The sequence below is a fragment of the Lolium rigidum genome, chromosome 5 (assembly GCF_022539505.1).
Source record: "Lolium rigidum isolate FL_2022 chromosome 5, APGP_CSIRO_Lrig_0.1, whole genome shotgun sequence".
Taxonomy (NCBI): Eukaryota; Viridiplantae; Streptophyta; class Magnoliopsida; order Poales; family Poaceae; genus Lolium; species Lolium rigidum.
The window spans coordinates 101,438,487-101,465,653 of NC_061512.1; the positions used below are offsets into that span (position 1 = coordinate 101,438,487).

Below are 27,167 nucleotides of genomic sequence, written 5' to 3' on the forward strand. Positions count from 1 at the left end.
CATCCAGACATTTTATGTTACCACACAAATTTCACGAAAAAATACATTTCCTTTTCCGTGTCATGTGCAAAAAAAGATAATTTTCGATGCTCAAAATAGCTATGCATGTAACATTGTTTTGTGTTTTTTACACACGCAACATGAAATGTTTTTTCCGTAATACTTTTCTGTGTCAAATGTAGAATATCCAAATATACAACGATATTTTTTTTAGAATTTTTTAACATTTTAAAATGTATTTTCTATAACAAAAGTATCTAGACATATGATCAAAATATTTATTCCACGTGTGTATAACCTCACGAGAGAAGGAGAGAGTGCGGGAGAGATCGAGAGACAGAGAGCAGGACAGAAGAGCCACGGGTGGCACCACGATGTAAATACTAGGCAAAGCAGAACCGTCGGATGGAAGGTTGATGGACGGCAAAGCGCGTGTCCAACAAAAAAAGCAAGAGAGAGAGAGATAAGGTTTGGGCCAGCCCACCCAGCTACAACCTCTCCCTCGCTCGCTGCCCACCAAGCTCAAGCTCGCCTCCCCTACCCTGCCCTACCTCGCCGGCGTCGCCGCCTCCTCCGGACCCGCCGCCCCCATGCTCCACCCACTGCACCGCCTCCCTGCCGCCCCCTCCCGTCCGGCCGCCCACCCGCACGTCTCCCCCGCCCCCTCCCTCCGTCTCCGCCGAGTGGCGAGGACCACGCCGACGACGCCCGTCGTATGCTGCTCCGGCTTCGCCGGTTCGCTGCCTGTGCCGAATCATGGGAGCGAATTCGAACCTCGATCCAGATCGATCTATGGGGGTCGGGGCTCCACGGTGGCCCGCGTTAGTCCCGTATCCATGGATCCGGGGTTCCTGGCATCCAAGAATGGGTACGATTATCATTCAATATCTTCTATCACTCTACAGAAATTTCATTGTGGAGTCTGTGGTAGGCAGGAGACATTGACTTTTAACCCATTTATCAAAAAACTAGCAGTTGCCTAGGTCGTTGCAATTGCGACATGAACAGTAGAAGTTGTCCTAGTTAACATTTAAACGACATGTACGATATTGTTATGCACATTATTCGCTCACAAAAGTACTAGATTAATCTTACTATCCCTGTGTTGGCGCAGTACCAGAGGCAGAGGTAAACACCTAGTGTCACCCAGTGCTAGCTTAAACCATGCGCCATCACCAAGGTTTCGCCATCGGAGGGGTTCACGATTTGTCGTTCGGGCTGAAGCGGTGAGTTCTTCTTTTTTCCGACCTATGTTGCTGATGTTGTTGCTTACAAATACTTGATGTCCTCAGTGACGTTACATTTTTGATTGGCAGGATTTCTATTCTGTACTTGGCGTGTCAAGAAATTCTAGCAAATCCGAAATCAAGAGCGGTGAGTGTCTTCTAATGTATTGACTTGATGCTATTTAGTTTCACTTACTATGTACTAGTTTGTTATTAAGTTTTTTGGTTCTGTCCAGTTAAAACCCTCCTGTAGTTATCAATTATCATGTAGTCCATTATAAAATTCTTTGTGATGGTCAAACATTCAAACTTTTATTCATAGTCAATTTCCAACCTCCAATTTCAATACTGGTTTAGTCTCAATATAGTCTATGTGTAACATAAATCAGTGCGGCATTATGATCCGTTACCACTGGTAGACAAATAGCCTGCACCATTAGGCCTCGTTCGGTTACACCCTACCCGCAGGGGATTTGCATGGAATGGCTGGGAATCACATTTAATTACCGTTCAATACCTCCCGATCCACCTCAACCCCACTCCAACCGAACAGGTCCTTAGCATGTAAGCGAAACATTGTCGTTGGCGTAAAGCATTCCAAGGTGACCTCTAGGGCCAATTTTTTACATTTAGACTCAAAAGTAGAATGCATCTTATTTTAAGCTTTAGGAAGCCAAATGGTTTCTGTTTCCTGTAAATTTAAAGACTATACTAACAACACCTTTACTTCATTTGGAGTTGTGAGTCCACGCTCTTCCTAATGTTCTTTGTCTTCTATTATTTATTTTTATGGGATGTCTTAGGTTGTCAGTCAGTATTGGAAACACATATGTATGTTAGTTCTAATAACATTCCCTGTTCCAGCCTATCGGAAACTTGCTAGGAGCTTTCACCCTGATGTGAACAAGTAAGTGGGCTAATCATTACCTTGTTCCTTTTCAGCTCCTTATAGATCTTTTTCAATCAATTTCTTTTCTTGTGGCTTTCACTGCTTGACCTTGTGCTCTTCTAATCTTTGTAGATATCTCTTGATTCTTACCTGTTTGTGTGTTAGCATTTTCCCATCTAGCTGATCAAAGAACACAATAGTTAGTTCTTATGTTTATGTTTTTATTTTAGAGATCCTGGTGCTGAACAAAAGTTCAAGGATATCAGCAATGCTTATGAGGTTAGTCCAACTGGTCATGCAGAAAACCCTAAAGTTCCATCTATCTATGTCTTCTGTTGTAGGAAGTGCACATTTCTTCCAGCTAACATGAAGATGGTTGCTGTTATAGGTTTTGTCTGATGATGAGAAGCGAGCAATCTATGACAAATATGGAGAAGCTGGTCTGAAGGGTTCTGGCATGGGAACAGGAGTAAGTTGTCCAATTCATAAGTTTGATCAACTTTTGTGTGTGTGTGTAGTTTTGGTCTAACAATCATATAAACATTTTCGCCCTGCAGGATTACTCAAACCCATTTGATCTCTTTGAGTCATTATTCGAAGGGTTTGGTGGAATGGGTGGAATGGGCGGCGGCCGTGCTGCTCGTAACAGACCAATGCAAGGTGATGATGAGAGCTACAATCTGGTACTTAATTTCAAGGAAGCGGTGTTTGGCGTGGAGAAAGAAATTGAGATAACCAGACTGGAAGGCTGTAATACATGTGATGGAAGTGGCGCCAAGCCTGGCACAAAACCTACCACGTGTAAAACTTGTGGTGGTCAGGGCCAGGTAGTCTCCTCCACAAGAACACCTCTTGGAATATTCCAGCAGGTGTCCACCTGCAATACTTGTGGTGGCACTGGTGAGTTCGCCACCCCATGCAAAACCTGTGGGGGTGATGGCCGAGTGCGCAAGACAAAGAGGATCAGTCTGAAGGTCCCTGCTGGAGTCGATTCTGGAAGCAGGTTGAGGGTCCGTTCAGAGGGGAACGCTGGCCGGAGAGGAGGCCCGCCTGGAGACCTTTACGTTTTTATTGATGTTCTCTCTGATTCTGTTCTCAAGCGAGATGGGACAAACATTCTCTACACATGCAAGGTTTCTTACATTGATGCAATTCTTGGGACAACCGTCAAGGTCCCCACTGTTGATGGGGTAGTTGACCTGAAGATCCCTTCCGGGACTCAGCCGGGCACAACTCTGGTAATGTCCAAGAAAGGTGTCCCACTTCTTGGGAAGTCCAATGCTCGCGGAGACCAGCTAGTACGTGTCCAGGTTGAGATTCCAAAGCGTCTAAGCAGCGACGAGAGGAAGCTGATTGAAGAGCTTGCAAACCTTAACAAGGCTGAACCGGCAAACAGCAGGAGATGATGATTGCGTCAGGCTTGGCTGGTTTCGTGCTTGTGCGATAGGCAATTTTGATGCAAATTGCAGTGACAAAGTTATAATTGGAGTTGTAATTGTAGGAATTCTGTGCTCATTCTGCACACAGTGCCCTAGAGGGGGAACTGGAGGAGATAAAGCCATGTCTGTATCTTCATTTTAAGCTATAGAAAGGTAGGTCGCCGCAAATCACCAAACGGATGGTGAACTTTTTGCAATAGCCTGTCGTATGCTTTGGCCGAGCTTATTAGCCTATTTTTTGACAATACGTTTCTTATATCTTTGGAAGCCTTGGGAGAACTGTTCACTAGTTTGTTGCAGAAATGCCGGACCATTCTGAACATTCTGTAAGCAGTAAAGCGAAAATTGTTGTGAAATTTAGTGTTTGTATGAATTTGGGGATTTATTCTAGCTGATGATTTGAAGCTGGTTATTTGATGTGCCTGCCCTTCATGCAGGCATTGTTATCACCTGTAAATGGTGCTCACAACATAAACATGTGGTTATGTGCTTCGTGCAATACTGTAGTATTTCCATTTGTCTTCAGTTTTGCAAAGGAATTAACTTGTTAGTTAGCTGTAATTTGTGGGATAGCTTTAATACCACGGGTGGTCGAGAGAGAAGATTGATGCACCACAAGCTGTTGTGTAAGAACCATCTCACCTCTTTGTTGATGTTTGGATTGAATTGTGTATCACGAGCGATAGCATACCTGTCAGGGGCGTAGCCAACTTAGCAGATCAAAGATCCGGAGAAAAAAACCAGAACAACCGATCAGATTGCATATTCAATCCTGGTTACACACTCTACTGAATACATGAAGTACTATCTGACGAAAAACAGAATTACTCGAGTAAGGAACATGGTTTGGACTTCAAGTGATGTTCTGAAAATTGACAGGGACGGAGCATAAAAACGAATCAACGTTCTGTGGTGGAAGCAGGAGCTGGACATGTGCTAAATGTAGCTGATCCGTTGCGTGGAGAGGCGCTGACCATTTTCTTGCTATCAAGCAGTCATCGAAATTCATAGAGTCATCGAAATTGGGGTGTCAGAGTCATTCTGATGACGGGCAGTGCTATTGAAGCAGTCACTACGAATGCTCATGACTACACCAACCTGGGTATGCTGTTCAAGCAAATAAAGGCCGTAATGTGTTCATCTTTTCGATCATGTTAACTTGAAATCTGCTCACGGACTTGTAAATGTTTCATCACACTGTTTCCCACTCCAAACTTACACCAGATATGGCTACTTTCTACGCCCTTAGAACCATCCAGTGGATGAAATTAAGTGGTGTTAGGGTTGTCCATTTCCCTTAAACTCGTGACCTCAGTCGATGTTTTGTGGAAAATACTAATAGCACAAAGGAAAGGGACCCACTCCGCAAGTCGTTACAGTGAAACCCTTATATGTTATTAGAATTATTTGCTATTAGATCTTATTGCATTATTCTTTTGGCAAATCTGAAACTTCTTTTTTCATTTTAAGTTTTGTGACCATGGGATTGTGTGGGTAAAGTTTCTTGGAAAACTTTTTTTGATGGATCTCAAAGTTCCATACGATAGCTTGATTGGCTCTACTCTTGCACCACTCAGTGGCAGTACACGCTCCAATGCTTCAAGTTCAACTGCTATGTTATCCATTCTACAATAAAAGGCATAACCTCTCCTGTAAATTGAAATATCCATTTTTTCCAAGAGATCCTCATGGATCGATTTTCATTACCAAAGAGATAATGAAAAACATAGTATCAAGGCCTGGGCCAAAAGAAAAAGCAGCAGGGAGAGAAGAGTGCCGCCTACTGCCAGCGTTCGAGAAGGGGGGAACTAGGAGTTCTTACAAACTTGCTACCACGAAGTAACTTATTACAGAACCTTCCATGAAACTACACAGCAAAACGATGCAACAGCCCACAGTCAACCCAAAGAAATAAAGCATTTGCAGCATCACGATCATCCGTTTCCATATCTCCAGCTTCTTCGTCGATTCTCCCTGGATCCATCAAGCGAAAAGGCCAGTGATGATCAGTAGCCGATCGACTTCCACCAGTGTTGTCAGTTGTACCAGCAAGCCTCAGTAGCCCATTAGCGCCAACACGAATGTCCTCCGCGTCTTTCTCATTGTGTAGACCTGCTCAGTGTTTCATTACATATTGGAATAGCTTATTAGTTCAAAAGGTTTTTTTTACCATGTTCAAAGCATGCTTTGTTCCTGAGTTTCCAGATAGCCCAGCAAACAACAGCTATACCAGGGTGTTTCTGCTAGCAAGGATGAATTCAGGGAACCACCAGAAAAACTGGGTGAAAGAACCAGGTCTCGTTGGAGCTCCAATCACCTGACCAACATCACTCCAAACAAATTTAGCAGCTAGACAGTTAAAGAAGAGATAAGAGATGGATTCATCCCATTACAAAATTGACAAGCAGAGTTCCCAAGCCAATTGCGGTTCAGCAGGTTATATTTTGTCACAATAGCATCATGCCAAATAAGCCATAATCAGATTTTAATTTTTAGAGGTATCTTGCTTTTCCATAGGTGTTTGAAAGTTTTATCCAAGCCACATCCACATAGGTGCTTGTAGACAGAGTTGACATTGACAGTAAATTTGCATCCCTTTGCCCATTTACAGAAGGGTTTGTCATGTTCTTCACTGAGATTAGTTTGAGAGACAACTTGAGTCAATCCATGGATCTGCATAGCAACATCAGGTGTCATCCATCTCCTGAAAGAGAACCTCCAGTTCAAAGCTGCTGCCTCTGCCACTGTAACAGATTGTTTTATACAAATCTCATAAATGTCAGCAACCTGTCTTTCAAAGGACACTGATCACACCAAGCATCCCCTAGAAACTGGTGGATCTGCCGTCACCTATCTGCATCCTTCTCCCATCCAGATATATGTGTTTAACATGTAACATATCTTTCTAGAGCGGAGAGTCACCAGGTCTGCTCTTTGTATAAAAGACACCTCATCCCTCAAGTATTTCTATCTCATCAGATTTTGCCATGGGTCAGAACCATTCTCAAGTTTCCACCACCACTTGCACATCAGACTAATATTAAACTTGTATATATTTTTCAAACTCAAACCCCCTTTTTTCTTGGGTTTACAGATCCATTTTCACTTAACAAAATGATTTTTCTTTTTGTCAGCACCCCCAGCCCAGAAAAAGGACCTGGTGGGTTTGTCAACCTCTTCAATATTTGTTTTATGTAACAATCTCATAGACATCTGGTACACAACAATACTAGATAGTTAAAATATCCAATGTTGAGCGTAAAATTCGAAAAACAATATACGAAGTGATGAAATGTAAACCAGGAAGAACTGCAGGCATGCAACTAAAAAGAAGAGATTGGATCAACATTGCCTGCTAGGCATCATATATCTCTAAAGAGGGAGGGGGAACCTCGTTCCTCTGTTCTATCCTACTAGTTAAGTTAGTTTTTGTCTCCTATGGTGCGTCGTTGGGGTGGTCGGAGCGGCACCCGGCAAATAAATCTGCCACAACTCCACTCCCACGCCGGCAGCGACCTTCACGACGGCGTCTCGGAGTTGTTGGCAAAGTGTGCTTGTCGATCTTTTAGGTCGGGAGCTTGGTCTTCTCGCCGTTCTTCAGATCTAGCGAGATCTGTTTCTCGACGTGTCACTGGCGTTTGTCGTTGTCCACGACGGTGCTGGGGGCCGGGGCGAGGTGGTTCTTCTGGAGCGAAGATGTTGGTCCGGAGGTGGTGGTTATGCCGTTCTTCTCCGACTTCGTCGATGGGAGGCGGCGTATTTTGGTCCAAGACAGCACGGGGACGTCCCCCGGTCGACGTGCCACAACAACATGTGCCTCGCTGCTTGCAGCAGGCCTGTTCATGGACTCACAAAGCCTCGTTGGCAATGGTGTTTTTTTTGGATCTTGCAACGGTGGAGGCTCGGCGTCTCTTCTTGTGTTCGTCTTGGAGGCGTTGGAATTGGACGACGGCCGCTGGCTACGGTGGTTCTAGGAAACCCTAGGAATCGTTTTATATTTCTCGATCTTTTATGATTTTATCTGCAAATTCAGAATAATCATTTTATCCCGATTTGTTTTTTAGTTTTCACGTGTGTTGCTTCATGTAATTTGGTGTTCGATTAATGAAATATGTGGTTGCTCTAAAAAAAAAAAACTCAGCATGTAGAGACAAAATCAGACTACCAAACACATACCAAAATCTCAGTTCAACTTACCTAGAGTCAACATGTATGAGGGGAGAGAGAGAGATTCTCAGTAGATCCGAGCTACCAAACACACCCTAATAGGAAAACCTTATGTTTCCAACTAAAACACCAGAGTTGGATTATATTATAAAGTTGATCAGTTGTAAATTGTGAGGTTGACAAAGTGTAATGCAATCAAAATATGCCCCGTTCTAAACTGTAATAGTAATTCATTTGGTAGACGTGACCATCTTGTGAGAGCGGACAACCAGAGTCCAACACTAAACACATATTTTTTCTTAAATCAAAATCACCTCTAGAACACCATTTTATGAGTCGTATGGCATCACTATTTTTCTTTGAAATAAAAAAAGGTTTCATCTGTCCTTTTATATTTGAGCAGGTTGAATCATCGCTTTTTATTTTCAACCCACGAGTTAGTGGAGTAATTTTGTATCGGAATTGCTAATTCTAAGAATTTTGATATTTAATAAATATTATTAGTTGACTCCTTAGCTATTGGATTGGCCTTGATTCGTGGCGATTGCAAATGGATTGCAACTCAGAAAATTATTCACTTAATACAAAATAATTGTTCATGGAGTAAAACATTTAATTGTTCATGACGTAAAATATGTACAAAAATATTTGTTCATGTTGTAATAAATTGTTCAACCAGTACTTTTTATATAAAGAAAAAGAATATTCAGTGTCACAAATACTAGGATGACGAGTTGACGATAGCCAACTGAGATTTAGGTGCGCCTTTTTTTAATATATATTATCATTATCTGTAAAATGTATGTACCTCCGTGCAAAATTCCTTCGAAACTTTCATCTCAAAGCCCTGATTACAAAACCCCCTCGCTGTCATTAGGGTTTCTCTCTCCCGCCGCCGTCACTCGCGCCTCCCCCATCTACCGGCTGTTCATCTCTTCTCGCGAGTCGCGACCCCCGTCCCTTCCTCGAGCTCCCCTTCTTCGGTGGAGATGGCGGTTGTCGAGATGCCGACGCAGGATGTGAAGCTCTTCAACCGATGGTCCTTCGATGGCGTCCAGGTCTCTCCTCCAATCCAATCCCCATCTTTGTCGATGTATTTTCCTGTTTATTGAACCGGTGCTTGTAGCGAGTCCTAATGTCTGCCAAGCGGCGAGTTGATTCGCTAGATCTGGAGTTTAGGTGATACGATGACTTATGCTTTCGGTTTGTGGAACATATGCGGATCCTCCAGTTAGCGAGATCTTAATCACTGATCAGTGTGTGAACCAATTATGGTTTCTGAAACTGTACTTGAAATACTACCTCTGTCCACAAAAGGTTGTCTTAGATTTGTCAAAACTTGGATGTATGCAGGCACTATTTGGTGTATAGATACATCCAAATTTAGACAAATCTAAGGCACCTTTTATGGACGAAGGGAGTACTAAACTGAAGGCATTGCTCGAACAGTTGCTTTTCAGCGTGTATATTTGAAGGAGCTTAGTTGTTTAAATCTTGTTGTTGTATTTATTTTGATTGGTATTAGTCAAGAATATTTCAGTTTATATACTCGGTAAATATTCCGTTGGTACATTATCATTGACACCGTCTCATGGATTGTAAAATTCCTTTATGCAGGTCACTGACATCTCTCTGAATGATTACGTTGCTGTCAATCCTACAAAGAATGCCACATACCTCCCCCACACTGCTGGAAGGTATTCGGCCAAGAGGTTCCGCAAGGCGCAGTGCCCAATTGTTGAGAGGCTGACCAACTCTCTGATGATGCATGGACGCAACAATGGCAAGAAGCTCATGGCAGTTCGCATCGTGCAGCACACTATGGAGATTATTCATCTCTTGACTGATGCTAACCCTATCCAAATTATCATTGATGCCATCATAAACAGGTAGGCCCTGAACTGCTGATCTTCTTTACTGTACCATCTATTTCTGATTATAGAGAACAAACGTGATTGCAATGAACTCTGTGGACATTGCTTACGTGTTTTCATGCTCTCGGGAATTATCACGTCATATGTTTTAGGGAGCATTTATTCTTCTCCATTGCATAAACTGTGCGTTCTTTTATTTGGTTAATATCAACTCCTATATGTAAATTATCTCTCATCATTAGCTTGTTGAAACTTATGAAGTTCTACTGAATGGATCTCACTGGTCTTGAATAACAAATGACACTTGTGGAAATCTAATGTTGAAGCAATACTTTAGGTAGTTTTAGGAATATAGTGATACTATATTTACATACTGAATACTTTTTCAGTATTTCTATGACCGATATGTGAGACCAGTATATTATCCTTCAATAAACTTCGGTAACAGCAGAGAAGAAGTATGTGGGTCTTGTTAACTCCATGATGAATGTAACAAATGATTTTCGATTCATACTCCTACATCTTGGGAACTGTTTCCTGGATTATTGCTTGAATTGCTTCTCTTAACTGTACTCAAATTTGCATTCAGTGGACCAAGAGAAGATGCAACCCGCATTGGATCTGCGGGAGCTGTCAGAAGGCAGGCTGTTGATATTTCTCCCCTGAGGCGTGTGAACCAAGCAATCTACCTTCTTACCACTGGTGCTAGGGAGAGTGCTTTCAGAAATATCAAGACCATTGCAGAATGCCTTGCAGATGAGCTTATTAACGCAGCTAAAGGTTCTTCCAACAGGTATTATGCTGCTTATGCTTGTTGGTGATCTTTCTTTCCTGGGAGACAAATTATAATCAATGTGGCCAAATTATTTTCCTACATTACTGTGTGAATGTGCGTGTGCTATGAGTATCATGCGTCCGCACACAATTATAACAATTGTCGAAAGCTGTATGTCAGTCTGTTAGGGTTATACAGCACGTAAGGTGTAACTGAAAATGTGGTACACATAATTCTGAGTTACCTGAAATATCTTGTTTGCAAGCTCTAGATTATCATGCGTCCACACACAATTATAACAACTGTCAAAAGCTGTATGTTGTCTGTCATCGAGTATGGTGTAAAAGAAACTGTGGTACATACAATTTGACTTGCCTGAGCTAAAACATTGTGTCTTTTGTCAACTCAGTGGATGAGTTGCCACATCTGGTTTAATATTGGTACACTTCTCCTACTATGCTTTGTATAGGGAATCTTTACGACTGCTGTATGGTATGCTAGAGTTGAGCAACCCACTGGTTCTCTACTCACCAGCTTCATCGTGGCTGAACTGAAAATAACATTCTTTCAAGGCTCTTACATTGTATGTTCCACTATGTTTTGCTAGGTTGTACTTTCTAATCTTAGTTTTCCTACATGTGAGTTATTAGGTTAGTTGTCTTGTTTATCATTGGAAGTTGGACTATGCCATTTTTTACATTTGTTAATATTTGAAACTTAGATTATAGAGGCTTCTCGATTGTCTTGAAAAATGATATAATCATTATACATCTACTTAATTTGTGAACTCAAAATAATGCTCTACTCGTCTTGTTTTGTGCAGCTATGCAATCAAGAAGAAAGATGAGATTGAGCGTGTCGCGAAGGCCAACCGTTAAGCACATGCAGATGCAAAAGAAAAAAAAAAGGGATAGTTAAACATAAACCTTGCTACTTCTGTCTATCTAGTTTATTTGAGAATTTAGGCCTGCCTAAAGTATTTGGCACATCTGTTTCTCTGGCTGTTTAAGCTCCTGTTGCCTTTACTGAAACTGTGAAATGAAAAAATTGTAGGTCCGCTAGTCAAGATTTTGCATCCGGTTTGGCCATATTAAAACTTGTCTCAGTGCACAAGTGAATCGTGTTTGTTTTTGTGTCCAGCTGTCTGCATATGTTAGTATATAGAGTTGTAGTAATTCATGCTCCAAGTTGGAGGGATTTGGTCCAGGAGCAGATGATTAGCTCTTTTAGCAGTAACACTGACGAGCTGGGAAGAAACTTATCTTTAGCTTCTTTATTCTAGCGTAACAGGCAAAGCTGTATGAATGTCTGGTGTAGAGCCAATTAAATTAAGATGCTCTTGTAGAGGGCACAGGAGTCACAATGGCCTGACCCATTGGGTTGACATTAAGAGCATTTCTCTCCCAAAGCGATTTGTGGCGCCCGCGCCGGACAAAAAAATGTTCCCGCCGTGTCCCTCAAACCCTCTTTTTGTCTGGCGGTCTGATACGATGTCCGGCGCCCGAGCCCATCCCTGCCCCACAAGGAACGCTCTGGGCACGCCGGACACAATGAAAAGCGATGCGACGCGTTAGTGGCTTGGAAGCCTAAAACCCCGTCGCCTACTTTTGGTTAAGCGATGTTAATGGCGTCCCTGTTTTCCCAGGCGACCCAGGGACGCATCTTGTCGTGCATGGCCGCGTGACCGTTCGCACCGGCGTTATTGCGTGCAACCACCCACTGCCGCCGTTGTACATTAAGAGGCCGATGCGGTTCGTCCCAATCTCTCGCCGCTCCCAAATCTCCTCGCCGCCCCCAGATCTTCTCCTCGCCCTTTCAAGCAATGTTGTCGTCGTCCTCCCGCAAGATCGCCGCGGCGAACGGCTTCGGCGCGGCAGCCTCACCGTGAAGGATGCGTGGGCGCTGTACCACGCGGGATATCCCGTCCCGCCGGACATGCGCCTGCCAAGCAGCGGCAACTGAAAGATGGCCGTGAACGGCATTGGCGTGCCGCCGTCGCCGACACCAGGGACGGAGCGCTGGAAGGACGCCATCAGGGCCCGGCGGGCTGAACTCGACGCCAATGACCTGGCCGATCCGACCTGGGCGGCCAAGAACAACGACGATTGGTGGAGCACGTACTTCAAGGCCAAGTACGACATGGAGATGCGCAACACCACCGGCCTCATCGGCGGGCCGAACAGCTGGAACAAGGAAGGGCGCGCCCTGTTGCGGGCGTTCCGGGGCGCACCCTCGAGAGCGTCATCCACGGCATCCGCAACGACGCTCCAAGGTTGGAGGCGCTGTTCTCACCGCCACCGTCTCCCGCAGCGCAATGGCAGCCGAGGAGGATGTACTCGTCTTCCTCGAACTCTTCTTCCTCAGGACCGGCCTGATCGACGCCGTCCTCATCCTACCGCTCGGCGCCCTACACCGTCCCCAATCGCGTGGTGAAGGAGGAGCCAGCGACGCCCGTCTATCTTAGGCGCGGCGGCAGCGCAACGGCATCAAGAGAGGCGCGGCGGCGCCCTCCTCATCCCGAAGTGGGAGGTGAAGGAGGAGCCGGCGGAGTACGAGCGGCAGCAGTGCCTCATCGCCAGCAGCGACGACCCCGAGGACTGCCCAGGGCTGCGAGCGGCGTACTTGGGATCGCTCAACGACAAGGATGCCTAGAGGGGCGATGTCGAGACGGTGATCGCCATGTCCATCCGCGACTCCGGCAAGCCGCTCGTGGACCTCACCGACGACGGCGAGGCAGGACCGAGCGGCCTGGTGAAGGACGAGTCCGTCGACGAGCCCGACAAGCGCATCAAGCAGGAGGTCGTCACCGATGACATGTACAACTTCCACCAGTACTAGAACGCCTCCGGCCGCCGCAAGTTCTTCTAGATTAGGTTTAGTTTAAATTTAGTCGAATCTATGTAATATATGCCTAGTTTGGATGAAGTTAATCAAATCTCGCACAAATTTAAAATTTCTGAAATTTTATTTGGGGGACGCGACTGGGAAGCGACGTCCCCCAAACGCGGCACAAACAAAACACATCCCCCAAACGATCCGGCGCCGTTTGAGGAACGGTTTGGGGGACACGACTGGAGATGCTCTTAGACCCGCCAGCTAGGTTGACTTCGCACTGTAGCCTTAGTTGTGTGTACCCGGGTTGAAACGATTTATTTGCTTAATGTAGCGCACACAAAGTTAGTTGAGAACAATGACATTCACTACACGGAGAATGACATTCACAAGGAGAAGACGGGTACCTAAGTACGTCCTAAAGTCAAACCAGTGGGTGCCATAATAGAGGCTATGGTTTCATGTTGTTGTGTACTCCTACTAGCTAGGGTAGGAATCAAAATTAATCTGGATGGTAAGTAGAAAAATCAAAAGATTTCCAAACATAGTTTAACAACGCCCTCCAATCGGCCACTCCGCCTACAATTGTATCTCGACTGAAAAGGCACAATCGGTGATATTTTTCGGTCTTTTAAGACGTGGCGTAGCCCAGAGATATTTATGGCTGTCTTGTATATAAAGGGCAAAGGCCCGGCCTTTCCACATCACTGGTACAACCCTCCACTTTAAACGATTTTGATTCGCAATCCAAATTAGCATGCCTGCCAGAAGTCTAGAATTGAGGCCGCGTGGGTGAAGACTTCAACTTTACTAGCACAAATGCTGAAATGCACAATGGCAGTACACATATTTAACATGCAGAAAGTAATATTATATTATATGATGCTGGGGTGTATGTTCTCAGAGCATACTGTTAAAGTAAAACATCATTATTTTAAGACTTTGCTTTTACCTTCCTATCCAACGCAAGTGGGAATAACTTGACATGCAAAGAATAGCACTGGTTTGAGTATCAAGAGATTGAGCACCTATCCGAGATGTGCTTTTATTCGAGTGCTCTGGCGCTTTTTGGAAGAACATTTAATGGATTTCACAAAGCACATGCTTGTCCCCGCTCAAAATGCTATTAACCAATTAAGTCACACGCACGTGCCTAGCTAGCTTAAATTATTAGTAACTAATCTGTAATATTTTGTACACCATCCGATCCATAATAAGTGTCGTGGTTTTAGTTTAAACTTGAACTAAAATAACGGTACTTATTATGGGTCGAAAGAAGTACTACTATTCTTTTAAGCAATAATGACATCAAATTGCTATGTGCTGACCTTGGGCAAGCTAGATATCATAGTCAGGATTTTACACCTGCTAAGCTTTACCATCCTTCTCGACTTCATGAGTTTTTGGTCGCGCTTCCTTGGTGCTACGTACCCCGTCTACCGCACTCGAAGAACATGCATAAACTGCCTTATCCACATGAGAAATTTATTAGTTGGTGAGTTTCTTCAAGAGGAGAAGGCTGAGAACCCATGTACACAGAAGATGAAGAAGTCGGCGATATGGCTTTAGAAGTGCTTTAGAGGGAAGGGTCAGATACGAATACCGCATGGAAAAACTTAGATTGAAAATGTCTCTACCCCTTAGGAACACTAGATATATATATAAGTTGTTGAGAATCAAACTAGGACGAGTATGCAAATTAGTCTTCTCTATTTTTTTGTGCTTTTCTATATGGAGATAGCACATATATACATGCAAGAATATACCACCTCATGATGATATCACTCTACTAGTTTCTAAGCGTGAAAATCCAGAGTGATATATATATTCTAAGCCTTTTGGTCTGATTAGCGATCCCTTTACATTATTGAGTTTATCTTGCGAGGCTTCAACATTCTGTTGCTATGTTTTGACGGAAAAAAAAATCCGCTATGTTTTGACGAGAAAAAAAAATCCGCAGTACTAGTTGCCAAATTAGAGTAGTGCAGTTGCCAGATTAGACATAATTTTGTACATGGTTTTAGACATTGAATTATGCACATTTATAGAGCAGATATTCAAGCGTTTCCATCAACTAAGAGATATTATCATTCCACAAAAACCAGTATCGTGAAGCATTGTATTGGTGTAGAATGACATACGTAAACCTATCGAGTGACTTCTTCTAGGCGCATATGGATGGGCGGTATGTTGATATGTGACATCGTGGAGTTGGATTATGGTAACAAGGGTTTCGGTGTTGGCCGTGACGCAGCTCTGAAGCTCCATGTCTCGCCTCCTTGTCGTTGCAGCTCGGGGGTGGACAAAGAATGCCTTTGTCATCTGGTCGTTGGGAGTGAGTTGTAAGCCGTTTGGCATGGTGTGTGTGTGGCTTGACGGTGGTGTGAGTTGTAGCCGTTTGGTATGGTGCTTGCATGCGCGCGCAAAATATATATGGTGGGCACGGTATGAAAAACATTGCAATTCTAATAGGACACATCTAGAATATTATCGAATGATGTTTTTAGGGGATTATCGAATGATGTTATCTAGGTCTCTGTTGCATCTTAGGTGAAAGCCATGTGCAACTCTCGTGGCAACACGAATCATAATGCATATCCAGCAATTAGGACATTTATTTTCTCAATTTAAATCAAACCTCGAAACAACAATTGTGCAACTAGAGAAATCTCGCTTGCACCAATCAATCCAATAGCTGAAGCCTTCTCTGAACTTTAATTTATTTTGTGGTGGACGGATAATTAGTAGAACGGTTGCAACAAGGAGAGCACAAAACATTACAATTTGGAAGGCGTCATATATGTGGTTTTTAACGGAAGGGCCCTGAAGGACCTGCAATCTGCATTAAAGAGGCGGGAATTTTTTCAGAAGCACCTCTAAGAAATAGAAAATTACAACAAGGTCCAATTTGTTTTGCAAGAAGCAACCTGAAAGGCATCGCAGAAGTGCGATCGAGTACATGGCTGCCGCCGTTAAAGATAGGTCTTCAAACACGGCCATCCTTACTTCCACCGAAGATAACACCACTTAGGGAAGCTCAGACTTGCACAAATAGATTGTAGCCAGGAAAGATGCTCCGGAGGAGGACGAACTACCTCAAGCAGACAAGCTCAAGGGCAGCGGGGCCATCCCCATGGCCAAAGATAGCGGCGGGTTCCTGCACCATCGCTTGGAAGCTGCTGCAGGGGTTGTATAACCCACTGTCTCCTAGGTCCCAACACCTCCTCCATCTCCCACAAACTACCAACCCTATCTTCTCCTTCCTCCTGCCACCACGCCCGGTCAGAAAGAGAAGAGTTGCACCATCGTCGCCGATGCAGAAGCACACAATAGGGACCAACACCACGACTTCGTTAACGGAATTGAACTCCATCTCGCCCACCTTCACCTTCGGTTCCGACCGAGGGAACTCCGCGACGAGAGCTTGAAGGAGAAGCCAACTACAGATCTAGCCAGCGTGATCTGCGGTTGTCCTCCCGGCATGACGTCAAACCCTAGCCCTACCACTACTCCTACTACCTAGAAGTACTCTTCACTCCTTTGCCACCTCCGACTAGCTATTCCGGGAAGAGGGGCTCGGGAGGAGCCCGACTTTCCGACGGTGACTCTCAAACTACTATTGCAAGAGGAGAGGGGTCGGAGGGTGAGAGACTCTCAAACTATTGTAGTGAGAGGAGATGTGTTATACTCCCTCTATCTCATGAAAGTTATGTTAGATTTATTAAAATTTGAATGTAAACATTGTCTAGTATTTGGGTACATTCGAATTCTGACAAACGGGAAATAAGTTTCATAGGCCGGAGCAGACAATTAGACCATTGTTTTGGATGGCCGACTTAAGTGCATCTCCAGCGGGGTGACCCATCATGTCTTGCGTTGTCCGATGTACTTCGCGCAGACATGCATACATGCAGTGCACGCTCCATCGGCGTGACCCAAACGGACCGACTCGCGTGGACCGATTTATCCGTTCACCAAATTTTGGTAATGGATGCGTTGGGCCAGACAACGCGTGTGTCCTCTCATGTTCTCTGCATGGGCTAAGGACCCTCATTGCAGGGTCCCAAAACTTTTCTTCCAACCATCAATGAAACACAATCACCTCAAAAAAATAAAGTTCAATGAAACACAATGAGTCGTCGCGCCGCTGGACGTACTGACCTAGCAGGCCGCACCGCGGTAGATACAACCCAAACGTATAAAATCAAATTATTTAGAGCATCTCCAGTCGCGTCCCCCAAACCGTCCCCCAAAGCGATTTGGGCCGCGCCGGACAAAAAAAGCGTTCCAGCCGCGTCCCCCAAAGCCCATTTTTGTCCGGCGCGCCCCGATACGGTGTCCGGCGCCCCGCGCCCGTCCCCGTCCCACGGGGACGCACCGGGGACGCCGGACACAACGAAAGCGAGGCGGGCTCCCACATGTCGGCGACTATTTGCATAAACCGTTGGTTCGCGCCTCTTTTCTCGTCGCTCCTTCCTTCCCGCGCCTCCCACCCCACCGCCGTCGCCTGGATTTCCCGGCCGTTTGGGCGTCCGATCCGTGGCCGCGAGTCGGCACCGTTGTCGCGGCTGGGGCTCCCGCCGGTCGTGCCGCCGCCGCCGCGTCGCCGCGCGCCTCCCGAACGCGCCGTCAAATCCGCCCCACCTCCGCGCACGGAAGGTGCTCGACGACTTGCCAGGTAGGCGCGATTGGTCGCTCGTTTGTTGCGTCGTCTGCCTCGGCGCAATTTTAACCATTGATTTTGCTTTAGCCATGGACAGCGACGATGAGATGGTTGCCCTCGCTGGCTGGAGGACGAGCAAGCGTTCGACGACGACCTGCGGGAGCATTTGCCGATCATCGCGTCCCTCCAGGACATGCTTGACGCCGAGGCGGAGAAGAGGAAGAGGCCGCGCCGCGGAGGATCAAGGCCGGGAAGAAGGAAGTCGAAGCCCCGGCGAGAGGATGGAGGGGCATGCCATGCCGCACAACGACTACTTCGCCGACGGGGCAACACATGCCGACAATTTTCGGCGCCGGTACGGGATGAGCAAGGGCACTGTTCATGAATATCCTCCACGGCGTTCGAGAGTTCGACCCCTACTTCAAGCTCAAGCTCGACGCCGTAGGCGTTCTCGGGTTCTCATCCATTCGAAGTGCACCGCCGCCATGAGGATGCTTGCATACGGAGCACCTGCCGATACACGGGACGACTACCTTCGCATGAGTGAGTCTACGCCATTGAGTGCATGTACAAGTTTTGCCGAGTCGTGGTGGGAAAGTTTGGCAAATACTACTTGAGAGGGCCAACCGAGGAAGAGATCGCAAGGATCATGGCACAAAATGCTGCCGGAGGATTTCCTGGAATGCTTGGAAGCATCGATTGCATGCACCGGGCATGGAAGAACTGCCCGTTTGCTTGGCAAGGTATATACAAAGGGCGTCATGGATATTGCGAGTGTGGTGCTTGAAGTCGTGGCGGATTATGACTCGTGGATTTGGCATTCTTTCTTTGGCATGGCGGGATCACACAATGACATCAACGTGTTGCAGCGGTCTCCGGTGTTCGGCAGACTAGTGGAAGGGCATGCTCCACCATGCAACTATGAGATCAATGGCCACCAATATACCAAAGGCTATTATCTAGCCGATGGTATATATCCAAAATGGGCCACTTTTGTCAAAACAATCTCGAATCCATCGAGTCCGAAGAATTCTCACTTTGCTACACGACAGGAGGCTTGCGGGAAGGATGTCGAGCGGGCATTTGGTGTGCTTCAAGCACAATTTGCCATTGTCCGGCACTCTGCTCTAAGCCGGTCTCACGACCAAATGTGGGAGGTGATGCGAGCTTGTGTGATCATGCACAACATGATCATCGAGGATGACCGCAAGAATCATGTTAGGTCACATGTTGGTCCCTATGAGTGTCAAGGACCTCTCGCGGAGGTTGATCATGAGGTGCCCGCAGATTTTGTCGATTTTGTGGTCATGCACGCAGAGATCCGTGACGACAATGTGCATGAGCAACTTCAGCCGATCTCGTTGAGCATTTGTGGAGGATCAAAGGAAATACCGTGGCACCTTGATGTATCATCTAGCCCTTTTTATTATATTTGATTACTTGTTTTATTGTTTGTTGTAATTTAATTTGAAAACAATCCTCGAAAACATTTTTTTTCATATGCTACATTTCATATAAATGGTTTATGTGTTAAAAAAATTATTTTAAATGTTTGGGGGCGGCGCTTAGGGACGCGACGGTGAGACGCTCCCAAACGCCGACATGAACAAAACACGTCCCAAACGCTCAATCCGCGTGACTGGGTGACGGCTTGACGACACTGGCTGAGATGCTCTTAGATCGTCGTTTTGGATCCCTTCGCGCTGGAGATGCCATGAGTTAGCACTTAGCAGTCTCTGCAGCCCCACGCACGCGAACACTTATCATGTCACGCGGATGAAATGAAGACAAGAGGACTGAGGCAAGCAGCTCGGCGAGACGTGACACCGCTGACGTCGCCGGCCGGGGCACTCGCGGATGCAGGGCGCTGCACTCGCCGCCGACGACGCGTCCGGACGAGGGGCCACCGCTGACCGCCGTAGACACATTTGACCTCAGACCCGGAGCAGGAGAGGGCCGCGTCATGCCTGTCAGCCAGGCCCCACCACGTCATCTTCCACGTCCACGTCCATCCAGCCGTGGAGAATCCGCGTGCGCTGTGAGCCTGTGGCTAAGCCAAATGTGCGCGATTTGATCGAATCTTCTGCCCACGAGATTCCCCTGCTCCGATCATTTGCGAGTTTTTTTTGATTGAGCAATAATGAAGAGTATATCATTATTGGGCTGGAACAACACGAGCTTATCAGAGTACTGAAGTAGGAACAGTACCACTGTACAGATCAGGCGTCAGTTGTAAGCTCGTGACTCGTGATTCGATGTGCATATTGCGCTAGTTTTCCCCCCTTCCAAATGGAGAAACTATCCATCCATCCTTGTTTATTTAAAATTATTCAAGAAAGCATTATACAACAATACAACGGCCAATTCGAAGCCATCTCATTGACTAGCGGCAATCGTTGCAACACATACAAGTTTGATGAAAGAGGGTAACTGGGTGGCCATGTTGGGGCAGCGCTCCGAGCCTCCGACCTCACCCCTACGTACACCGTCTTACGACCAGAGGTCTCGTCAACCCATCCAATGGCGAGCCGAGAGCACAAACCGGTCCATCGGACCTTTAGCGTGCACCGTTGCACACGCTTCAGAAGTCGCCGCCAAAGTCTTCGGCTGACCCATCTTCGAGGCAGAGATCAAGGCATTGAACTTTTTAGGTTTGCCATCGACGTCGCCATGACACCAGGCAATGCCACCTCCCTGCGCGTTCATCGTCAAGACGCACTGCTACCGAAACTCGCCATCGTCTACCCGTTAGATGCCACGTCGCTCCACCTTTTGCCCCCTTGGGCCAACAGTGCTCCAAAATAATGCCTCGGGAGGGAGACCCATGTCGTGCGTCGCCATCATCTGATCATGGAGACTTAGACTTAGGGTTTTCCCTAAGAACTACCTGAGCGAAGAGGCGAGCATTGCATTGACGATTCCTTCGACAAGGAAATGGCGCACAAGACGTCGCCATCATCCGGCATGACCGGAGTTGGCCCGGTTTCACCAGCATCCGTGCATCGCGTCGCAATGTCTAGAGGCGACAAGGGGGAGGGGGCGATGGTGGTGGCTCGATCTAGGGTCCTCCCTCGGTCTGCTCTGCGACGCGAGAGGGGTGCGCTTCCAAATTACTGCAAAACCAAATTACCAGTTCAATGGAAATAATTAGCCTAAGGTCATTCAAGGTCTTAAGTGTCATGTAGAGTATTAATTATACAAAGGGGATCAATCCAAGTCGGCTTCCATGCCAGTATCTAAAGTACACAGTCACTGTTTGGCAAGCATGTTTATCTTTTGCCGTTATTTCTGATGCCACGATCAACAAAATTCAAATCCAACAACAGTCAGTCGCCTAACAAGTAGGCTCAAAACAATGCAGAAAAAGCATTAGCAGTGCAAGTTCGAGTTTTGCAGGCAGAAGAGAGAGACCTCCGTTGCGTTGACCAGCCCACCCTCTTCATCGTTCACACGCAATTCACGGCACGAGGCTGTGACGCCTCTGCCACTCCCTCTATATATACACCTCGTCTCTCCCATCCCATTTCCCCCACACAGACACACGCCTGCTCGCCAACAACACTCCACTCTTAGCCGAGTTTGAGATTGAGCTTGAGCTGAGCCTCATCCTGCCACTCGCACCTAACTCGACCGGTTCTCTCTGCACGAGAATTATCCGCTAGGAATTTAAGAGATGGCGGTGGGCAACGGCGGCGGGAAGAAAGTGGTGGCGCCGATGGAGGTGTCGGTGGAGGCCGGGAACGGCCGGGACGCGGAGTGGCTGGACGACGACGGGCGCCCGCGCCGCTCCGGCACGTTCTGGACGGCCAGCGCGCACATCATCACCGCCGTCATCGGCTCCGGCGTGCTGTCCCTGGCCTGGGCCATCGCGCAGCTCGGCTGGGTGGCCGGCCCGGCCGTCATGCTCCTCTTCGCCGCCGTCATCTACTACACCTCCACGCTGCTCGCCGAGTGCTACCGCACGGGGGACCCGGCCACGGGGAAGCGGAATTACACCTACATGGACGCCGTGCGCTCCAACCTCGGCGGGGGCAGGGTCGTCTTCTGCGGGGTCATCCAGTACGCCAACCTCGTCGGCGTCGCCATAGGCTACACCATCGCGTCGTCCATCAGCATGCGGGCCATCAGGCGGGCAGACTGCTTCCACGACAACGGGCACGCCGACCCGTGCAAGAGCTCCAGCAACCCCTACATGATCCTCTTCGGCCTCGTGCAGATCGTCTTCTCCCAGATCCCAGACTTTGATCAGATATGGTGGCTCTCCATCGTCGCTGCTGTCATGTCCTTCACCTACTCCGGCATTGGGCTCTCCCTCGGCATCTCCCAGACCATATGTATGTCCCCGGAACAAACGGAGCTCATTTTCTTTGTCTAGCTTAATTATTTCTCGCTGGCAGTAGATGCTTACCTGACCAGCTTCCTCCCATCCATGGAAATGTAATTGCAGCCAACGGTGCGATCAAGGGCAGCCTCACCGGCATCAGCGTTGGCGTCGGCATCACCTCGATGCAGAAAGTGTGGCGCAGCCTGCAGGCCTTTGGCGACATCGCCTTCGCCTACTCCTTCTCCAACATCCTCATCGAGATCCAGGTAATTAAGCCCAACCACTGACTAGTGCTCTGCACAATTGGGGTTTTGCTCTGCTTTTTTTTACAATCGCTGACAACAACATACATGCTGTTTCTCAGGACACGATCAGGGCGCCGCCGCCGTCGGAGGCGAAGGTGATGAAGAACGCGACGCGGCTCAGCGTCTCGACGACGACCATCTTCTACATGCTGTGCGGGTGCATGGGGTACGCGGCGTTCGGCGACGAGGCGCCCGACAACCTCCTCACGGGGTTCGGCTTCTACGAGCCCTTCTGGCTGCTGGACATCGCCAACGTCGCCATCGTCGTGCACCTCGTCGGCGCATACCAGGTCTTCTGCCAGCCCATCTTCGCCTTCGTCGAGCGCTGGGCAAAGTCCCGCTGGCCCGACAGCGTATTCATCGGCCGCGAGTTCCGCGTCGGGCCCTTCGCGCTCAGCGCCTTCCGGCTCACCTGGCGCTCCGTCTTCGTCTGCTTCACCACCGTCTTCGCCATGCTCCTCCCCTTCTTCGGCAACGTCGTGGGCCTCCTCGGTGCCGTCTCCTTCTGGCCGCTCACCGTATACTTCCCCGTCGAGATGTACATCAGGCAGCGCGCCGTGCCACGCGGGAGCACGCAGTGGCTCTGCCTCAAGATGCTCAGCGCCGGCTGCCTCATCGTCTCCATCGCCGCCGCCGCTGGCTCCATTGCCAACGTCATCGAGGCTCTCAAGGTGTACAAGCCCTTTAGCGGCTGATTTGTCGCACGTGTATCAGTTGCTATAGACATAGTCGTCACATATACATCACTACAAGGTCGAAAGAAGTCATTCGCCCTGAGAAGTTTTCACTAAGGCCCTTGCTCAACGCAATTAATTACAGCTATCCAATTAGGCTTGCATTCCTCGGAAGCTGAGGAGTGTACACTGCACACAGAACAGCAGGAGGCGCACTCTGTAATGACGCCTAAGGTCTTGTTTGGTACTAGTGTTTTAGTGGGGATTAGTGGGGATAATACTCTAGAGTATTGGGTGAATCACTTTTGTCACCCAATCCCCACAAAACCCCAACCCCAATCCACTAGGTAGGGGTAGAGTATTGGGGATTGAAAAAATTACACTAAAATTTGGGGAAAAGTGGGGATAAGTGGGGATTAAACTCGCTCATACTCTAGCACCAAACATGTATTGGGGATAAGTGGGGATTTGAAATTTGGAGCGGATTATCCCCGTTAATCCCCACTAAAACTCTAGTACCAAACAAGCCCTAAGGGTGTAGGGTGCCTTAGTATTTTTTTGTGAAGGGGTTATGTCACTGTAATTTTCGTTGTACAACCTGTTGTACGGGAGAAAACAACCAACTAAGTATATATTCCATGTTTGAAGAGAAAAAACCAAAGATTATCCCCTCGCCTCAGTTGCCATGCCATTTAACCTACACCTATATATATAATACCCTCGTTCAAATGATTAAGACTTAAAAAATGCCAATCTATGTAAAGTTTGACGAAAATTTTAGAATAAATCATTAATATGTATAATATAAAATCAATATGATGCCTATATAATATTATATTTGTTACTCCCTTCTATCCATATTAGTTGATGCTAAGATGAATGTATCTACAACTAAAATATGTCTAGGTACATTCATATTAGTGTCAAATAATATGAATCGGAGGGAGTAATATTTTATAAAAAGTTTGGTTAAAATTTACTTAACTTGGTTTTTGTTTTAAAAATGTAAGCCTTACTCATTGGAATGGAAGGAGATCATGGCAAACATACACTTGTTAACTTTTAAAACACTTCAAAATCATGTGCGTAAAGAGCATGACATTTAAACAATTTTTTTGAATTTACCGTAATTTTCAGCCAAAAATGTTGAAACCTACTTGCATTTCAAAGGTGTAAAGTGTATGTTTTAGGTTTGCAAAAATAGCCATCCTATTTCACTTTCAATTGTGTCTTGACTGAAAAAAGGAAATGGCCAAGGTTTTCGGAACAAATAGTTATGGGCACACTATTCCCAGAGAATATCTGGAGATTTGAAAGTGGAGAATCTTAGGTAGATCGGTGATGATAAGCTGGCTCTTTTTTCCTTATCCGAAGAAAAAACGGGTGGACAGACATGTAGGACGGCAACGCAGGTACTGTTGTTCGCCTGGACCATTTGTGTTGTTTTCCTTAGTTTCTTTGCAGGTGTGGAAAAGGAAAGAACAGCTCCCTCACGAAAAAAGAAAAAGAAAGAAAAGAATGGCTAAGCTAAGCTTGGAATCCTTCTATTTGCCTCTTAGATATTTTGTTGTGAACTTGTGATCAGTGCTGACCGTATTGGAGGTGATCATTTTTCAATTTTCTGTTAGGTAGCTTAGAGTGTTGGAGATCTCCATAGCTGTTTGGTGTATGCCAAATTGTGCTACACAGTTGGAGTAGTTTCTAGCGCATGCATGGGTGAGTGGGTTAAATGATTAAAGAACTTTGCAATCTGCATGTCTCCTAATTCTCCTTAATTTCTTGCTCCAACAAATAACCTGGGAATAGTACTGTGTAGGCGTGACTTGCTGATCTTAGCTAGACCTGGCTGGTGCGTGCCTAATCTATTAATCTGTGGTTGGATATCAATCTTAGGTTTAACGTTTTGCTATCTCATAAAAAATTTAAAATATTCTTCTAGTGGGAGGTGTTTTTATCGATAGCACGTATATGGTAACTTCCTTTCATTTCAAGACCCGTCAGATCAGCTTCTTAGACTCCGTATCGCAAAAATATTCATAGAGATAAAGGTATACATGAGTATGTTTATAGGGGTGCGGTATAAACGTCTGCATCTAAAGTTGGCTAAAGAAAAAAGACCTGGCTATGCCTACTATCTAGTAGGACAAGAGATGAGGGAGGACCAGGCCATGGTAGGAAGAGGAAGATCCAGCGGATTCCGGTGATGGCAACAACACACGATCATCACATCGATCTCGATCTCCTTTGCCACTTCCCCAGAGCCTAGGGCCAAGGGTCATTCTCGTTAGCATGTCTACATTCGCTCACAACAAAAGTGCGCTTATAATTGCATGTATATAGGATTGCCTTTAAATGATTAGTGATTTTCATGTGCCGGCGCATTACGGACAGTTGCTTGTCATGCCTTTTGAGCCTTCGGGTCACACTTTCCGCACTGAACTAAGTTAGTTAGCTCGAACGAGCGGGCGCGCGCTGCGTGCACATGCCCTCAAGATCTCTAGGCCATGAGGAGTTAACGCACTGGCATTCTCTTTTGTCCTCCTCCTCTTCTCGTCAACGCACTAGCTATAGCTAGCTAGGAGCAAGCATGTCGTGAGTCAACTGCCATTAGTGTCGGGATACCGTACACAATCTGATGCTTGGGTCAACTAGTCAGTGGTCAGTGGCAGCGGACGGCTCCATATTGTAGTTATTTTTAGGGTATCTCCGGCGGTCCGATACAAACGGACGCAAAGCGACCGTTTTTGACCGCACGGTCAAAAGATAGGTACGCCCCAACCTAGAGATTCGACACAAACTGATCGGGCTGTCCGCAGGGACGCAAACGCGGCCCAAATTTGCGTTGTGAATGCGTCTGCGCAGACACGGTGTGGTCAGCTCGCGTGTCCGCTGGATGGTATCCGGACTCGCTGGGAAGTGACTCAGTTAAACAAAGAGTTTTTTCGTTAATATTGGTTGGCCAAAAGTACCATATTTACAAAGGGTTAGCGAAGTTAACATAAACTACGATGACCATAGCTACTCGTCGTCGCGCGGCTTACTATGGCCGGGGTTACTCGCAGCCGAGTAGCCATCTGGTTGCCGGTCTACTCTGACGGTCTGGCTCCGTGGGTGCTCCTCCAATGGCGGTCGTCCATGCAGGCGGCGAATGGCGGCGGACGCGTCCTCCTAACGTGGTGTGCCTGCCCCTCGGCAAGAGCATTGTCCAGCGGGCTCTGGTTGCCGCTGGCCTCCGCCGCTCTGGCCACATCCCTATCAACATGGTAGCGGGCTATGTCCCTCAGCACCATAGCCTCCACGGTGGCCATGGCTGAGGCGGCCTCCTCCTGCTCCCGGTTCTCACGGTCCACCTGCGACCGCCACCACCTTCTCGCACGTCGCACGGTGGTGATGTCTCCCAAAAGCAGGAGATCAATTGTAGTACTTTTCAATAAGAAAGGTTGTCGAACCCAGGAGTAGCTGAAGATATTGGTTAGCAAAATTGACAAGCAAACAACAATAAAGAAGCAGTAGTTTTTGGTGTTTTTGTGCATAGTTTGCAATAAAATAAAATGCATAAAGTAAATAGCAATATGTAAATGCTCTCAATGAGAGAAAGTCTAATCCTCTATGCAGCAACAATGCGTGTGCTTGTATGAGACAAGTGTTCCCGAGGGCGGCATGAATTTACTAGCATTAGACTTCTACACAACATGGTCAATATTTTGTCAAGTTTCATTCTATTAGGGGGTGGAGCCTAAATTAGGTGCATCCATAGATATGAGAAAATACACCCCTTATGATGGGTCCTAGAGCCATTTTCATGTGCAAGTATATGAATCATTAAGAAATAAACGTCCCACCATAGCAATAAGATCATTGGTTCCTGGACATAAACACCTCTAATGCAACTCAAAGTATTGGAAAATAGTTTCTGTCAGTCCGTCCCTTCGAACACTCATTCATTACATTAAAGTGTAGCCCTATGAGCCCATATAGGTGAAGTAATATGCAGTCAAC

At 46.7% G+C, this 27,167-nt stretch overlaps 3 protein-coding genes across 3 annotated transcripts; all 3 read left to right on the plus strand.

The window, feature by feature from the left end:
- Positions 1–590: 590 nt before the first annotated feature.
- Positions 591–3,927, plus strand: LOC124658279 (chaperone protein dnaJ A7A, chloroplastic-like). The gene is made up of 7 exons (XM_047196654.1): positions 591–868; positions 1,115–1,226; positions 1,317–1,374; positions 2,091–2,133; positions 2,346–2,394; positions 2,504–2,584; positions 2,673–3,927. The coding sequence occupies exons 1-7, from the start codon at positions 591–593 to the stop codon at positions 3,519–3,521; spliced, it is 1,470 nt and encodes a 489-aa protein (XP_047052610.1). The 3' UTR covers positions 3,522–3,927.
- A 4,745-nt stretch (positions 3,928–8,672) lies between these two features.
- Positions 8,673–11,509, plus strand: LOC124658280 (40S ribosomal protein S5-like). Its single transcript, XM_047196655.1, has 4 exons — positions 8,673–8,779; positions 9,339–9,610; positions 10,185–10,388; positions 11,194–11,509. The coding sequence occupies exons 1-4, from the start codon at positions 8,711–8,713 to the stop codon at positions 11,246–11,248; spliced, it is 600 nt and encodes a 199-aa protein (XP_047052611.1). The 5' UTR covers positions 8,673–8,710; the 3' UTR covers positions 11,249–11,509.
- A 9,896-nt stretch (positions 11,510–21,405) lies between these two features.
- On the plus strand, positions 21,406–23,285 carry LOC124651876 (amino acid permease 3-like). The gene is made up of 3 exons (XM_047190898.1): positions 21,406–22,199; positions 22,313–22,455; positions 22,554–23,285. Exons 1-3 carry the CDS (start codon positions 21,539–21,541, stop codon positions 23,187–23,189), a joined length of 1,440 nt encoding a protein of 479 aa, XP_047046854.1. The 5' UTR covers positions 21,406–21,538; the 3' UTR covers positions 23,190–23,285.
- Positions 23,286–27,167: the final 3,882 nt, after the last annotated feature.

Coding starts and splice junctions, on each gene's coding strand:
- LOC124658279 (XM_047196654.1), top strand. CDS start 591: ATGCTCCACCCACTGCACCGCCTCCCTGCCGCCCCCTCCCGTCCGGCC. Junction 869..1,114: donor TTCCTGGCATCCAAGAATGG/GTACGATTATCA, acceptor GTGTTGGCGCAG/TACCAGAGGCAGAGGTAAAC. Junction 2,585..2,672: donor GTTCTGGCATGGGAACAGGA/GTAAGTTGTCCA, acceptor TTCGCCCTGCAG/GATTACTCAAACCCATTTGA.
- LOC124658280 (XM_047196655.1), top strand. CDS start 8,711: ATGGCGGTTGTCGAGATGCCGACGCAGGATGTGAAGCTCTTCAACCGA. Junction 8,780..9,338: donor GGTCCTTCGATGGCGTCCAG/GTCTCTCCTCCA, acceptor TCCTTTATGCAG/GTCACTGACATCTCTCTGAA. Junction 9,611..10,184: donor ATTGATGCCATCATAAACAG/GTAGGCCCTGAA, acceptor ATTTGCATTCAG/TGGACCAAGAGAAGATGCAA.
- LOC124651876 (XM_047190898.1), top strand. CDS start 21,539: ATGGCGGTGGGCAACGGCGGCGGGAAGAAAGTGGTGGCGCCGATGGAG. Junction 22,200..22,312: donor CGGCATCTCCCAGACCATAT/GTATGTCCCCGG, acceptor ATGTAATTGCAG/CCAACGGTGCGATCAAGGGC. Junction 22,456..22,553: donor ACATCCTCATCGAGATCCAG/GTAATTAAGCCC, acceptor GCTGTTTCTCAG/GACACGATCAGGGCGCCGCC.